This window comes from Macaca mulatta, chromosome 10 (assembly GCF_049350105.2).
Source record: "Macaca mulatta isolate MMU2019108-1 chromosome 10, T2T-MMU8v2.0, whole genome shotgun sequence".
Lineage (NCBI taxonomy): Eukaryota > Metazoa > Chordata > Mammalia > Primates > Cercopithecidae > Macaca > Macaca mulatta.
Window position 1 is genome coordinate 96,404,722 of NC_133415.1, and position 13,458 is coordinate 96,418,179.

Genomic DNA, 13,458 nt, shown 5'->3' on the forward strand with positions numbered 1-13,458 from the left:
GTCTCCAGGGCTCCCCTGGGGCTACTGCCCACCCCTCCCACCATCCCCGCCAGGGTAAGATGGTGTCCCCCAGGGAACAGAAGTCTCCAGTCCCATCTTAAGCTCTGCTGGATCCCTCGTGACATCAACCAGCCCCCTCGCGGCTGCCGGGAGCTGTGAGCTCTGTGCTGGGGCCAGGCCGGCACCGGGCACAGACACTTAGGCCCTTGTTGGGAGAACAGAGAGAGGCTCTCTTGTCCACTGCCTGTCTTCGGTTCCAACTGCTGGTTCTCCTAGAGGCCTCTCCTCAGACTTGCAGGTATGTGGGACCAGGGAGGCCAGGTCCTGGCAGAAGGGCCATTGGGGTCAGCCCAAGAGAGGGTGTGGCAGTGTTGTGGGCTGTTTGCAGGAGCACACACGTCTGGCATTGGCTAGGGGCAGGCTGCACTTCCTTAGCAGTTCTGCGGCTTGCTCTTAGGGCTTGGCAGGGCTGGGCCTCTCAGGGCAGCCCTGAGAGGGGCTGATGGGGGATCCTCTCAATTCCCCTTCACTTTCTCCGTTCCCAAGAAGGCCATGAGGTTGGTGCCTCCAGGACCTGCCTTGTAAAGATAGGAAATCTCTACTCAGAGAGGCTGGGCTGCAGCCCAGGCCCCACAGTGGGCCAAGACTAAGGTCTTGAGATGCACAGCAGCTGGCCTCTCAGGTGAGCTCTCTGCTCTCAGCCTTTGCCAAGCAAGGATGAGGCTGTGGGACCCCAAGCGATCTGTGGCGGGGCCTGGGCACCCTGGCCTCCTCTCCCCTGCAGGGTGGAACAAGGAAGACACTATTCCTGGCCACATAGATCAGCTGGTCACACCTTCTGTTGTTTGGCCCCGAATAGATACTGGCCAGTCTTGGGTCTCTCTGCAGCCCCAGCCCAGGGCTTCCACGGCAGTTGCCTTTCCTGAGGTGTTGGGCAGAGTTCCCTGTGGCGAGGAGATCGTAGCACAGAGCCCAGCTGGGAATCCGCACAGTAATTCCGGGTTGCCATTGTTCCTCCGTGAGAGTCCGGAGAGCCCAGCCTGTGCCTTCACAAGGCTGTGTGGACTTAGGAAGGTCCTTTCTTAGGCCCCAGGCCTTCCACCTGTGAAATGGGGGAAGGGTTCAGACTTTATGCCCTGAAAAGGTCCTTCCAGCCCTGGCCATCTGGGACTTCTGGGGCTACCCTGGCTCACAGGGTTCTTGCTGCCCTGGGTATCCCCAATTCTTGAAAAGAATCAGCCTGGGAGGGGCCACACTCTGACTATCCCCCTTTATCCCTTCTGAGATGTTTGTTAGAAAGTCTAGGTCCGGGGAATATCATTGTTTGTTCCATCCATGCAGGGGTTGCTTGCCTCTGGGGTAGGAAACCCTCAGGCGGAGGCAGGTGCACAGGTAGGGGAGGATGGAGAGGGCAGTGGTGCCTGAAGCCCTGGATGGGTGAAGCTGGCCCCACAACACCAGCTCTCTCATGCCTGCTCCTCCCTGTCCCCCCAGAGCTGCCTGATCATTGCTACAGAATGAACTCTAACCCAGCTGGGACCACCAGTCCACAGGTGAGTGGTTCTTGGTCCCCCACTCATCATCAGGGCGCTCACTTCCTCCTGAGGCTAAGGAAATCTGTGGAGACACCCACTAGCCCCATGGGCTGTCCCAGACAATGTCAGGGGCTCAGAGGATCACTGAGAGCACATAGAAATGAGCCACTTGCAAGGTGAATAGAGGAGAGGTTTGAAATAGGGCTTCACGATGGACTGGAAAAATCATGGGATTTGTCATGAAGACACCTGGCTTCTATCCCAACCTGGTTGCCTGTGAGACCCTGGGCAACTCCTCTCTGGGCCTCAGTTTCCTCACCTATTCAGTTAGCACAACAGCCAGCTGCCTCCCAAGGCTGTTTTGAGAAGTGGGTAAGACGGTGGATAAGTGGATTGGTGGGTGAGTAGAAGGAGGGAGGGAGGAAAGGAGGCGGGCAGGTGGGCAGGCAAAAAAAAGAAAAAGGCAGGTGGGCCTTCTAGAGTTGTTGGAGAAGGGATCAGGGCCTGGGCTAGGAGAAAGGGAGGTAGCCAGGGAGCAGGGATCTGCTGATCGTAATCACTTCTTTCTTTAGCCCTCCAAGGCCAATGGGAACATCAACCTGGGGCCTTCAGCCAACCCAAAGTGAGTTCTGGTCCCTCAAGCACCGTTCCTACTTGACTCCCTTCATACCTGGCTCCCCTTGCCTTGGGAATAAAATTCAAATTATCTGGTCTAATATTCAATACTCTCTGCCATCTGGGCCCAGGACCTTTCCCCAGCTTTGTCTCCCACGAATTTCCCAGCAGCCTCTGCCCATGCTGAACCCTCTTCCGGCAATGCCCCCGAAATGTCTGCATTGTTAGCAACTCCCCACACTTCAGGCCCTACTCAGGGGCTTTGGGTACCAGAACCCTGCCTTCTATGCAGGCCTTCTGTGCAGTGTGTCTGGTTTTATCTCCACTCTGCCTATTGTTTAACTTGAATTTGAGTTCCCCTGGGGCCAGGGTGAATCTTACAAGCCCTCTCTCAGCTGGGAGAACATGGCATTCTTCGGGGGTGAGGAGGCATGGCTGCTGGAAGGCTCTCTGTATTTCCCCACTCTAAAGTTAAAAAGAAGCCCAGGTTTGTTCTCAGGCACCAGCTGTCCAGACCTGCAAATGCTGATGCATGGTTTTCCGTCTTCCCCCAGTGCCCGGCCCACGGACTTCGACTTCCTCAAAGTCATCGGCAAAGGGAACTATGGGAAGGTGAGTGACTTGGTGAGGCTGGGAAGCCTGGGTCTTCCGTTCTGCAGCCTCTTTCAGCCCCTGCTGCCACTTGTGTGTGTGAAGAGAGAGCTCTCGTACCTGCAGACAAAAGCAGGGGCAGGCGGGAGGCCTCGTACTGCAGTTGGGAAGTCCAAAGTCACCTACAGGGCCTCAAATTCGTGTTTCTGCTCAGGTCCTGCTGGCCAAGCGCAAGTCTGATGGGACGTTCTATGCAGTGAAGGTGCTGCAGAAAAAGTCCATCTTAAAGAAGAAAGAGGTACCAGGGCTCGGGCACAGGCGTTTCTTCTTCTGCTTCTCAAACCCCAGCCTAGGGTGGCTTTCAAAGATGGGTCCCACCTCTGACAGGTCCATGGGGCTGGGTGCAGAGGTGGTCACAACAAAGGGTAGAGGGCAGATGGTACGCAGGATGCTGGTCCTTCTCAAAGAAAGCAGGCCGAGCCACCTCACCACAGGCTTTCAGGAAAACCAGCCTGGCTTTGCCTTCCCCTGGGAAACGCAGGCTCCACGACGGACAAGTCTTCTGCCCACTCCCAGCGCCAGGCTCCCCATCTGTACAATGTGGAGCCTCACTTTCTTCTCTCTGAAGGCCTTCATGCCATCAGGCCATGTGACTGGAGTGCAGTAGTGCAATCACAGCTCACTGCAGCCTCAAACTCCTGGGCTCAAGCAATCCTCCCGCCTCAGCCTCCCAAAGTGCTGGGATTAGAGGCATGAGCTACCTGCGCAGCACATCATGGACTTCTTTTTGTGTTGCTGAGACAGAGTCTTGTTCTGTCATCCAGGCTGGAGCTCAATGGCATGATCTCAGCTCACTGCAACCTCCACCTCCTGGGTTCAAGTGATCTCGTGCCTCAGCCTCCTGAGTAGCTAAGATTAAAGGCACCTGCCACCACTCCTGGCTAATTTTTGTATTTTTAATAGAGATGGGGTTTTGCCAAGTTGGTCAGGCTCCTGGCCTCAAGAGATCCACTGGCCTCAGCCTCCCAAAGTGCTGGGATTACAGGCATGAGCTACCACACTCAGCCCCATCGTGGATTTCTTGATGCCTCAGCTGACCTAAGTTCCTTTAACACCTAACTCCATTAGTAGGCCAGAGCAGGCTCAGAGGGAGGATTGCATAGGAGATCAGGGGACTCAGAGAAAAGAGTGATTAATGTTGACAAGGTCTCCGTAGGGAGTGGGAATGGGAGGTTTTCCTGAGGAAGGCAGCGGTGCAGCTGGCCTTGATGGTGGGATTCTGATGGTCTGAAAAGAGGGTGCGACATGCAAGAAGAGGAAATATCACGAGCAAATGTGTGACCGTGGATAGTGCGTGGCTTCTTTCCCTTAGGAACTCATTTATGTGAGGCATCACACATGCTTTGCTTTTCACTCCAGGGGCAAGAAGCTCTGATCCAGGGGCTAGAGCTGTGCCCACATGGACTAGCTTAGGATAAGGCTGACCACCCTGAGCCCTGAATACTAAGCAAGGAACTTGGGCCTGGCTCTGAGGGCAATAGGGAGCCATTGTGGGTGTTTGAGCAGAGGCATGAGAAAGTCCTGAGTAGGATGACTCCCACCCACAAGCTTGTATGGGCTGTGCCGGGATAAAAGGGGTGGTTGTGGGCTGTGACATGGACCCCTCTCTTTGTGACTCCACAGCAGAGTCACATCATGGCAGAGCGCAGTGTACTTCTGAAGAATGTGCGGCACCCCTTCCTCGTGGGCCTGCGCTACTCCTTCCAGACACCTGAGAAGCTCTACTTCGTGCTCGACTATGTCAACGGGGGAGAGGTGGGTGGGCCCACAGGGAGGCTTCCCTGGGCGGGCTGTCGGCTGGGAGCTGTCTATCCCGCATGCCCACTGCATGCCAAGTTCTGGAATGATCTCACCTCACCTTACAATAGACCCATTTTGTAGCTGAAGAAACTGAGGTTCGGGGAGGTAATCATTTGCTCAAGGCCACCCAGCCCATACCTGATAGAGTCAGGACTTGAATTCACGTCTGTTAGACTGCCCACCATGATGCTTTCTTGCCTTCCTCATTCAGAGTTGCCCACGGACACACTTTGATAGACCCAGGAAAGGTCAATGCTAAGAGGAGCTCGTGGTCAAGGTTTCCAGTGCTCCCATTTTGCCCCATAGGGCGCAGGATGGGATTGACTCGTCACTCTGGTAAACAGAGACCTGAGGCCACCTGGTGACCCAGAAGCACAGCTGGGACAAGCGGGGCTCCCTCCTGGGCTTCACTCTGTCTCTCTGGTCAAGATGGCAAAATGGGCCAGGTGCAGTGGCTCACGCCTGTAATCCCAGCACTTTGGGAGGCCGAGATGGGCGGATCACGAGGTCAGGAGATCGAGACCATCCTGGCTAACACGGTGAAACCCCGTCTCTACTAAAAAAATACAAAAACTAGCCAGGCAAGGTGGCAGGTGCCTGTAGTCTCAGCTACTCAGGAGGCTGAGGCAGGAGAATGGCGTGAACCCAGGAGGTGGAGCTTGCAGTGAGCTGAGATCCGGCCACTGCACTCCAGCCTGGGCGACAGAGCGAGACTGCGTCTTAAAAAAAAAAGATGGCAAAATGTAGTGGGGCTCTACTCAGTGACCCCAGATTTAACCTGAGTGACCTCATGCCTTTCAGAATGATGCCAAGAGGGGGGTTTTTGTCCTGCATCCCTAAGTGAAGGGCTTTTCATGCCAGCAAAATAGTCTAAAAACATTGGCCCATGGGTGGATCTAACCTGGGCTCAGTCTGACAGCCATATCATCTCATTGCCTGGATTGATGGAAAAGCGTATCTTTGAACCACGCAGGTTCAAATGCCAGCTCTGCCCATTATAAGCTACATGACTTTGGGCAAGTCGCCTAACCATTCTGACCCTTCCTAGCTTCCTCTTACATGAAACTAGCATGACATTTGTACCTTGAAGGTTGTCATGAGGATTAAATAAGAGATGTGGAAAGGCCTGACTTGGAGCCTGGAACACAGGAGGTGCTTAAGCAATGCTAACTCATCTCTTCTTCTGCTGACTCTTTGGACACCCAGGACTGCTGTGTGGGGCAAGGGTCAGCATGAACTCTTTTGGTAGGAAGATGCTGCAGGTCAGAAAGGGAGTGAGCTGGGCAGCCGCACAGGGCAGGGAGCAGGTGCGCCCTAGCCCTACAGTAGCCACCCAGTAACTCCTCTCACACTCCTCCTCCCCTCCAGCTCTTCTTCCACCTGCAGCGGGAGCGTCGGTTCCTGGAGCCCCGGGCCAGGTTCTACGCTGCCGAGGTGGCCAGCGCCATTGGCTACCTGCACTCCCTCAACATCATTTACAGGTGAGGCCTGCCTGTGGCTCAGAGCCAGGACCAGGTCCTTCTTGCTCCAACAGCTACGGGTTGTGTGGACCCTAAAACCTGATGAAATCCTGGTGGAGTTGGTCCTCTGTTTTGGGTGGGGTTGGAGTCTCCTCCTCCGAGGTCCAAGTGCCCAGGCTTCCTGGGCTCTCCCTCTGCGTCTCTGGGATCCTCTATGAATAGTTGTCCTGCCAGGACCACCCTGCCACCAGGTCTCCAACTCTCCTCACTAAACGACTGAGACACCTCAAGGCTCTTTTCTCTTATTTTCTGCAGGGACCTGAAACCAGAGAACATTCTCTTGGACTGCCAGGTTGGTGTGTGTGTGTGTGTGTGCGCGCGCGTGTGTGTGTGTGCGTGTGTGCACGTGTGCATGTGGACATGGTTGCACAGGTACACTATCTGACCATGAGTCTGTGTGCATGGATGTGCATGCATTGTACATGCATGCATATAGGTAGGGGAGGCATTTGAGCATATGTGTGCGTGTGTGCCCATGCGCATGTACACACATGCATATGTGCACGTGAGACTGTACATGTATATATGTGCATGCATGTATACAAGGGGCAGGGGTGGAGCCAGGTAGGGGCTGGTGGAGTTTGTCTTAGACTGGGCTCCATGGAAACAGACTCTGAGATGGAGAGGAGGCAGAAGCTTTGTTGAGGAACATTCTCAAGAGGTAACACTTTTAAAGGGGTGAAGAAACAGGATTGGGCAAAGGAAGCAGCTCACCTGCATTGTGGTTGCCAGTGGAGCCTCAGCTGATCTTGCAGGGGTGGGGAGGGCCTAAGCCAGGATGGCTCTCTAGGATTGTCCCAAAGTGAGGCAAAGAGGATGGGCCTTTGTGCCCCTGGACATGGATTGCTCCTAAGGAGGGGGCGTAACTTTGGGTGCGGGCAATGTTCTAGCAGCAGGGGGATGGGGATAGGCATGGTTCTTCTGTACGCTGGTTTCAGGGATCCGGGCAGAACCCCACCGTATCTACTCACTCTACTTTCCTGCCCAGCTGCCACAAAGTGTGGTTGCTTTCTGAGTCCCCACCCTCTGTCTAGGGGGTTTCTGTCCACAAGGGCATCCTGAAGCTGCCACTGTTGTAGGGGTGGCTCTGAGTTTGTGATGAGCTGTGGGCAGAGAGTGGAACACATGTGCCCACCTGGCCCCCTGTGATGTTGCCGGCATCCAGTCCAGGACCCCTGGGTTGGTGTGGAGCCTCCAGTCTGTGCCTGGGCATCAGATCCCACAGCTGCTGCCCTGGGGTGTGACATCTGGACTTTGGGGTTAGGCCTGGCCATACCCATGCCCTCCCTCATTCTCAGGGACACGTGGTGCTGACGGATTTTGGCCTCTGCAAGGAAGGTGTAGAGCCTGAAGAGACCACATCCACGTTCTGTGGTACCCCCGAGGTAAGCGTAAACATCCCAGGAGAGTGGAGGTCATGAGTGGGTAAGGCCACAGCTCCTGATTACAGCCATCAAGTTACAGCAAAGGGGGCTCACTCCTTTGACCCAAGCACTTCTCCTGAGTTGGCTGTACACTGAACCTTGGTTTCCTCATCTGTGTAATGGAGGCACCAGCTCTAGGACTGCTGAGACCCAGCCAGCTAGCCGCTGGTGAAGCTCTACTGCAGTGCTATCCAGTAGAAATAGAAATAGAAACGCAGGCCAGGCGCGGTGGCTCACGCCCATAATCCCAGCACTTTAGGAGGCCGAGGAGGGCGGATCACCTGAGGTCAGGAGTTCGACACCAGCCTGGCCAACATGGCGAAACACTGTCTCTACTAAAAACACAAAAATTAGCCAGGCGTGGTGACAGGCGCCTGTAATTCCAGCTATTTGGGAGGCTGAGGCAGGAGAGTTGCTTGAACCTGGGAGGCAGAGGTTGCAGTGAGCCGAGATCGCGCCGTTGCACTCCAGCCTGGGGGACAAGAGCAAGACTTTGTCTCAAAAACGAACAAACAAACAAAAAAGCCTTTCTTTGAACTCCCGCCAATATTAGACCTTGGACCTTGGGCCTGAAGGGGTCCCCAGTGGCTAGACAGATGTCAGGGTGAGGGTTGGAGGGCCGAGGTTACAGATTGGGAGGCTCCTCCCCACCTGGCATGAGACAAGACCTCAGCTGCTCTCTTTTTCTCCCTATGCTTGAAAAGTTGGGTCTTGGATCTAATGGCCTCCTCACTTTGGTTCTAGGGTAGCTGATGGTCAGATGACCTCTCTGAGCAGGAGCCATTGTCTGTGTTTGTGTATGGCGGGTGGTGTTTGCTGGATAAAGCCAGCCCCCCAAAGCCTGGCAGTCCAGCCATCCTTCCTTGAACGTTGCTAGGGACAGGAGCAAAGGATGTGGAACCCCAGCTCATGTAGGAGACATGTGGCCCCAACACATCACCTAACCATGACTCAGCCACTTCCACAGTGTTGGGGGGCACAGGCAAGAGTAGCCATGGTTGCTCCCATTGTTCGAGGGCCAGCACATATGTTAGCATCTTAGAACAGCGTCTAGGAGGGATTTGGCATCTTCATTTTTTCAATGAGAAAACCAGGTTCTGAGAGGTTAAATGCCCTGGCTGAGACCATACACCAACCGGGGCTCAGGTCTGTGTGACTCTGCCCTTCCTAGACCCACACAGTCTCTCAGAGCAGCTTTTCCTGTTGCTGAGAACTTGCCCCTGACTCAGTGGTAGAGACACTAGGCTAAGAAATCAGTAAGCCTCTTTTTTTTGTTCCCAGGTTCTCTTCCTCAGGCAAGACATACAGGCATGGTGTGCATTTATTTATCAATAGCTCAGGGGTCACCCCCTCCTTCCTGACCCTCTCATCTGACCCTAGGGTTTCCAGCACAAGGATATACCACATTTACTTTTACTTACACTCACATTCGTCTCCACACTGCCCTGTGAGCGTACTCCCAGGGCCTTCCATTCCCAGGACACGATAGCCCGCTGAATGCCTTTGCATAAATAGAAAAAGGCATCCCCTCCGGGCAGACTAATTAGAAAAAGCACCCCTTGAAACAAAAATAAAGTTGACAGATAATACCTCTGAAATAGTGTTGTGGCTTGGTGAGTGGATCACAGCCATGACTGCAGCCCCCTTTACCCTTTTGGCTGATGCTTGTGTGTGGTACACACCATGTAAATTGCACAAAGCAGCCCTGGCTGACCTCTTCTACGTCCCCAACCCGTGGCAAAGGGCCCTGCAGAAAGCAGGCCTTTGGTGAATGACTGATGGATGAACACATGCACAGCCACAGAGCACACGCACAGCAAGGTCAGCTCTTGGTCATCTTCCTCCAAGTGCCTTATTTACAGATGCGGCAACTGAGGCTTAACAACTTATTTCATTCAGATAAGTGTGTTTCCTTCTGACAGTACTTGGCACCTGAAGTGCTTCGGAAAGAGCCTTATGATCGGGCGGTAGACTGGTGGTGCTTGGGGGCAGTCCTCTACGAGATGCTGCACGGCCTGGTGAGTCGGGGGTAGCCATCTACAAGGGCCATCTGGCTAGCGATGGGTCTATCTCTCATGTGGTCTACACAAGCTCTGCCCAGGAAAATGAGCAAGCCATCTCTTCATTCCAGACTAAAAAAGATAACGCCAAAGCAGATATGCGAATTATTTTTTTTTCCCAATAATGTTAGTTTAGGCCGGGAGCGGTGGCTCACACCCATAATCCCAGCACTTTGGGAGGCTGAGGCAGGTGGATCACCTGAGGTCAGGAGTTTAAGACCAGCCTGGTTAACATGCTGAAACCCCATCTCTACTAAAAATACAAAAATTCGCTGGGCATGGTGGCGAGCACCTATAATCCCAGTTACTCGGGAGGCTGAGGCAGAAGAATCACTTGAACTTGGGAGGCAGAGGCTGCAGTGAACCGAGATCGCACCACCGCACATCCAGTCTGGGTGACAGAGGGAGACTCTGTCTCAAAAAAAAAAAAAAAAAAAGTTAGTGTAGCACTTTATTGTTTACAACACACTGTCTCACCTTGGGTGCCTCAAAATAGCCTTTGGAGACTGACAGAAGGAAATGGAATTATTCATATTTTGCTGATAGGGAAATGGAGACCAAGAGAGATCACAGTCCTGATAGGTTGTGGAACCACCCCTGGCCCCAGTCCTAGGCTGCCTGCTTAGGTAGAGGCATGTGTAGATTTGCCCTAGGTCATGCTTTGCTTTGGGGGTGGTTTCACCAACATAGCTTGGTTCCTAGGAAGGAACAGACTCTGTGGATTAAGGGGAAGGAACAGCTGGAAGAGGCTTGGGAGGAAGAATAGTAAGAAAGAGAAGGGGACCCTGGATATGGTTTGGGGCCTGGCTCTCTTTCTAACTGCAGCATAATTGCTCTGAGTCTTGTTTTCTTATCTGAAAAATTACAGCTCTCTTGGAGGATAGTTATGAGACTGGGGTGAAATGATGAAGGTGAAAGTGCAAATGTTGCCAAATGCAAAGTTGGTGAGCAAGCTAGATGAAAAGAGATGGGCCTCACACTGGTGGGAAGAGGCTTCTGGCCTTCCTAGCAACTCTCTCCATCGTGCCGGAAACCTGGAGTCCTGTCTCTTTCCAGTCTGCCATGCGAGCCATTGCACAAGACGGGGGTCATGCTGAGTCCTCCCAGCGCCCACCTTGCTCCAAGTCTCCCGGAGCCTGTGTTCACTTTTGCATGGGTGATCCTCCAGTTGCTCTCCCTCTCTCCCCAGCCGCCCTTCTACAGCCAAGACGTGTCCCAGATGTATGAGAACATTCTGCACCAGCCGCTACAGATCCCTGGGGGCCGGACGGTGGCCGCCTGTGACCTCCTGCAAAGCCTTCTCCACAAGGACCAGAGGCAGCGGCTGGGCTCCAAAGCAGACTTTGTAGGTGACCTGCCAGTGGAGCACTGGCCCTCAAGGGACCCGCAGCTTCCTGCAGAGGCAGCTCAGAAGCACATTAACATGCACCCTGCTGCCCTCTAAAACCAGACACTGCTCACTTGTTCATTTGGAAATTCACTACTGCTACTAGCTGACTGCTTTCTCTAGTCTAGTTCTCTTAGTCAATCAATATTTACTAAGCACCAACTATGTGCCAGGTATTGAGCTACGTGTTAGGGATTCAATAGACTGGGTCTCTGCCCTTATTAAGTTTGGGGTGGGGGCTGGGTGCAGCGTTCATGCCTGTAATCCCAGCACTTTGGGAGACCAGAGCAGGTGAATCACCTGAAGTCAGAAGTTTGAGACCAGCCTGGCCAACATGTTATAAACCCCACCTCTACTAAACATACCAAAAATTATCTGGGCGTGGTGGTGGGCACCTGTAATCTTGGCTACTTGGGAGGCTAAGGCAGGAGAATCACTTGAACATAGGAGGCGGAGGTTGCAGTGAACTGAGATCATGCCATTGCACTCCAGCCGGGGCAACAAGCAGAAATCCATCTCAAAAACAAAAACAAAAAGTCTGGGGTTGGGGGTAGGCAAAAAACCCAAACATTATATACAATTATCACAAGATATGACAAATGTCAGGAAGAAAATGAACAATGAGCTGAGATAAACAATAATGGGAGGGGAGCAAATTAATACTGGCATTGTCAGGGAGTTCTCTCTGAGGGGGTGACAATTAAGCTGAGGCTTAAGGATGAGAAAGAGGCAGCCATGAAGACAGCTGGGCAAAGGCTCCCCAGACACAGGGCACAGCATGTGCAGACGTCCTGCTATGGGAACAACGAGGAGAGTGGCAAGTTTTAGGGTGTTTTGAGCAGAGGTGTGGCATGACCTGATTTAAGTTTATAGAAGATTCCTCTGGCTTCTTTGTGGAGAGTGGACTGCATTTGCTTTTTTTTTTTTTGAGACGGAGTCTCGCTCTGTTGCCACGCTGGAGTGCAGTGGTGCAATCTCAGGTCACTGCAACCTCCACCTCCCGAGTTCAAGAGATTCTCCTGCCTCAGCCTCCAGAGTAGCTGGGACTACAGGCACATACCACCACGCCCAGCTCATTTTTGTATTTTTAGTAGAGATGGGGTTTTACCATGTTGGCCAGATGGTCTCGATCTTTTGACCTCATGATCTGCCCGCCTCGGCCTCCCAAAGTGCTGGGATTACAGGCGTGAGCCACCATGCCTGGCCTTTTTTTTTTTTTTTGAGACTGAGTCTGGCTCTGTTGCCCAGGCTGGAGTGCAGTGGCGTGATCTCGACTCACTGCAACTTCCACCTCCCAGGTTCAAGCAATTCTAATGCCTCAGCCTACTGAGTAGCTGGGACTACAGGCACCCGCCACCATGCCTGGCTAATTTTTGTATTTTTTTTAGTAGAGACGAGGTTTCACCATGTTGGCTAGGCTGGTCTCGAACACCTGACCTCAAGTGATCTGCCCGCCTCAGCCTCCCAAAGTGCTGGGATTACAGGCATGAGCCACTGCACCGAGCCAGCACTTGCTTTTTACAAATATCTGAGCACTTCTTCCTTGCCAGACCCCAGGCTGGGCAAATGGGATATAGGGATAAATGATTCATAGTCCATTCTTAGCAAATTCATTATATTCATTCATTAAAGTGGCACTTTAAAAATAATCCTACTTTTTAAATTCAACACAAGATAATTTGGATTTACAAAAAGAAGGCCACAATACTTTTCTCACCAGGCTTTTGCTTTCTTTTCTAACACAGTGGTTAAGATGAATGGACTAGGCCAGGTACAGTGGCTCACACCTGTAATCCCACCACTTTGGGAGGCCAAGACGGGCGGATCACCTGAGGTCAGGAGTTCGAGACCAGCCTGGCCAACATGGTGAAACCCGGTCTCTACTAAAAGTACAAAAATTAGCCGGGCGTGGTGGTGGGCGCCTGTAATCCCAGCTACTCAGGAGGCTGAGACACGGGGTGGGTGGAGGTTGCAGTGAGCTGAGATGGGTGCCACTGCACTCCAGCCTCGGCAACAGAGTGAGACTCTATCTCAAAAAAAAAAAAAAAAGAATGGACTATGAGGCAGACTACTTGGGTTCAGATCCCTCCTTCACCACTTACTGGTTACAGGACCTCGGACGTGTTGCTTAGTTTCTCTCTGTGAGCCGCAGTTTCCCCATTGTAACACCTAATATAGCTGTTTTGAAGATGAAATGGATTAGTATTAATGTATGCAAAGTGCTCTCAGCAGTGTCTGGCGCACAGTAAGTGCTTTTTAAGTGTTTGTACCAAAAGCTTTACATTCAGTTACTGTAAATTATAACAACATTTAGGGCATCTGCTGCCTACTCCTGGCCAGCTTAAAGAACAGGAGTTTCCATGAAGATAAGTCTCCTGTTCCAAGCAAAAATTTGCATCTTAAAAAAAAAAGTATGACTCTTAAAATAAGTTATACAGGCCGGGCGTGGTGGCTCAAGCCTGTAAT

The 13,458-nt window shown here is 52.6% G+C and overlaps 1 protein-coding gene across 9 annotated transcripts in view; it reads left to right on the forward strand.

The window, feature by feature from the left end:
* SGK2 (serum/glucocorticoid regulated kinase 2) overlaps positions 1–13,458 on the forward strand; it is a 33,011-nt gene that overhangs the window by 6,350 nt on the left and 13,203 nt on the right. For 2 of the 9 annotated variants that reach the window (XM_077951840.1, XM_015148965.3), the window contains exons 2-11: positions 1,495–1,553; positions 2,108–2,157; positions 2,705–2,762; positions 2,956–3,039; positions 4,425–4,556; positions 5,970–6,082; positions 6,377–6,413; positions 7,420–7,506; positions 9,468–9,563; positions 10,795–10,950. In XM_077951840.1, coding sequence (XP_077807966.1) covers positions 1,518–1,553; positions 2,108–2,157; positions 2,705–2,762; positions 2,956–3,039; positions 4,425–4,556; positions 5,970–6,082; positions 6,377–6,413; positions 7,420–7,506; positions 9,468–9,563; positions 10,795–10,950 — 849 coding nt within the window. In that variant the 5' untranslated portion in view covers positions 1,495–1,517. Of the gene's footprint in view, positions 1–235; positions 1,554–2,107; positions 2,158–2,704; positions 2,763–2,955; positions 3,040–4,424; positions 4,557–5,969; positions 6,083–6,376; positions 6,414–7,419; positions 7,507–9,467; positions 9,564–10,794; positions 10,951–13,458 lie in introns of those variants that run through there. The other 7 variants (XM_001083986.5, XM_015148968.3, XM_077951843.1 and 4 more) reach the window with 7 other exon arrangements.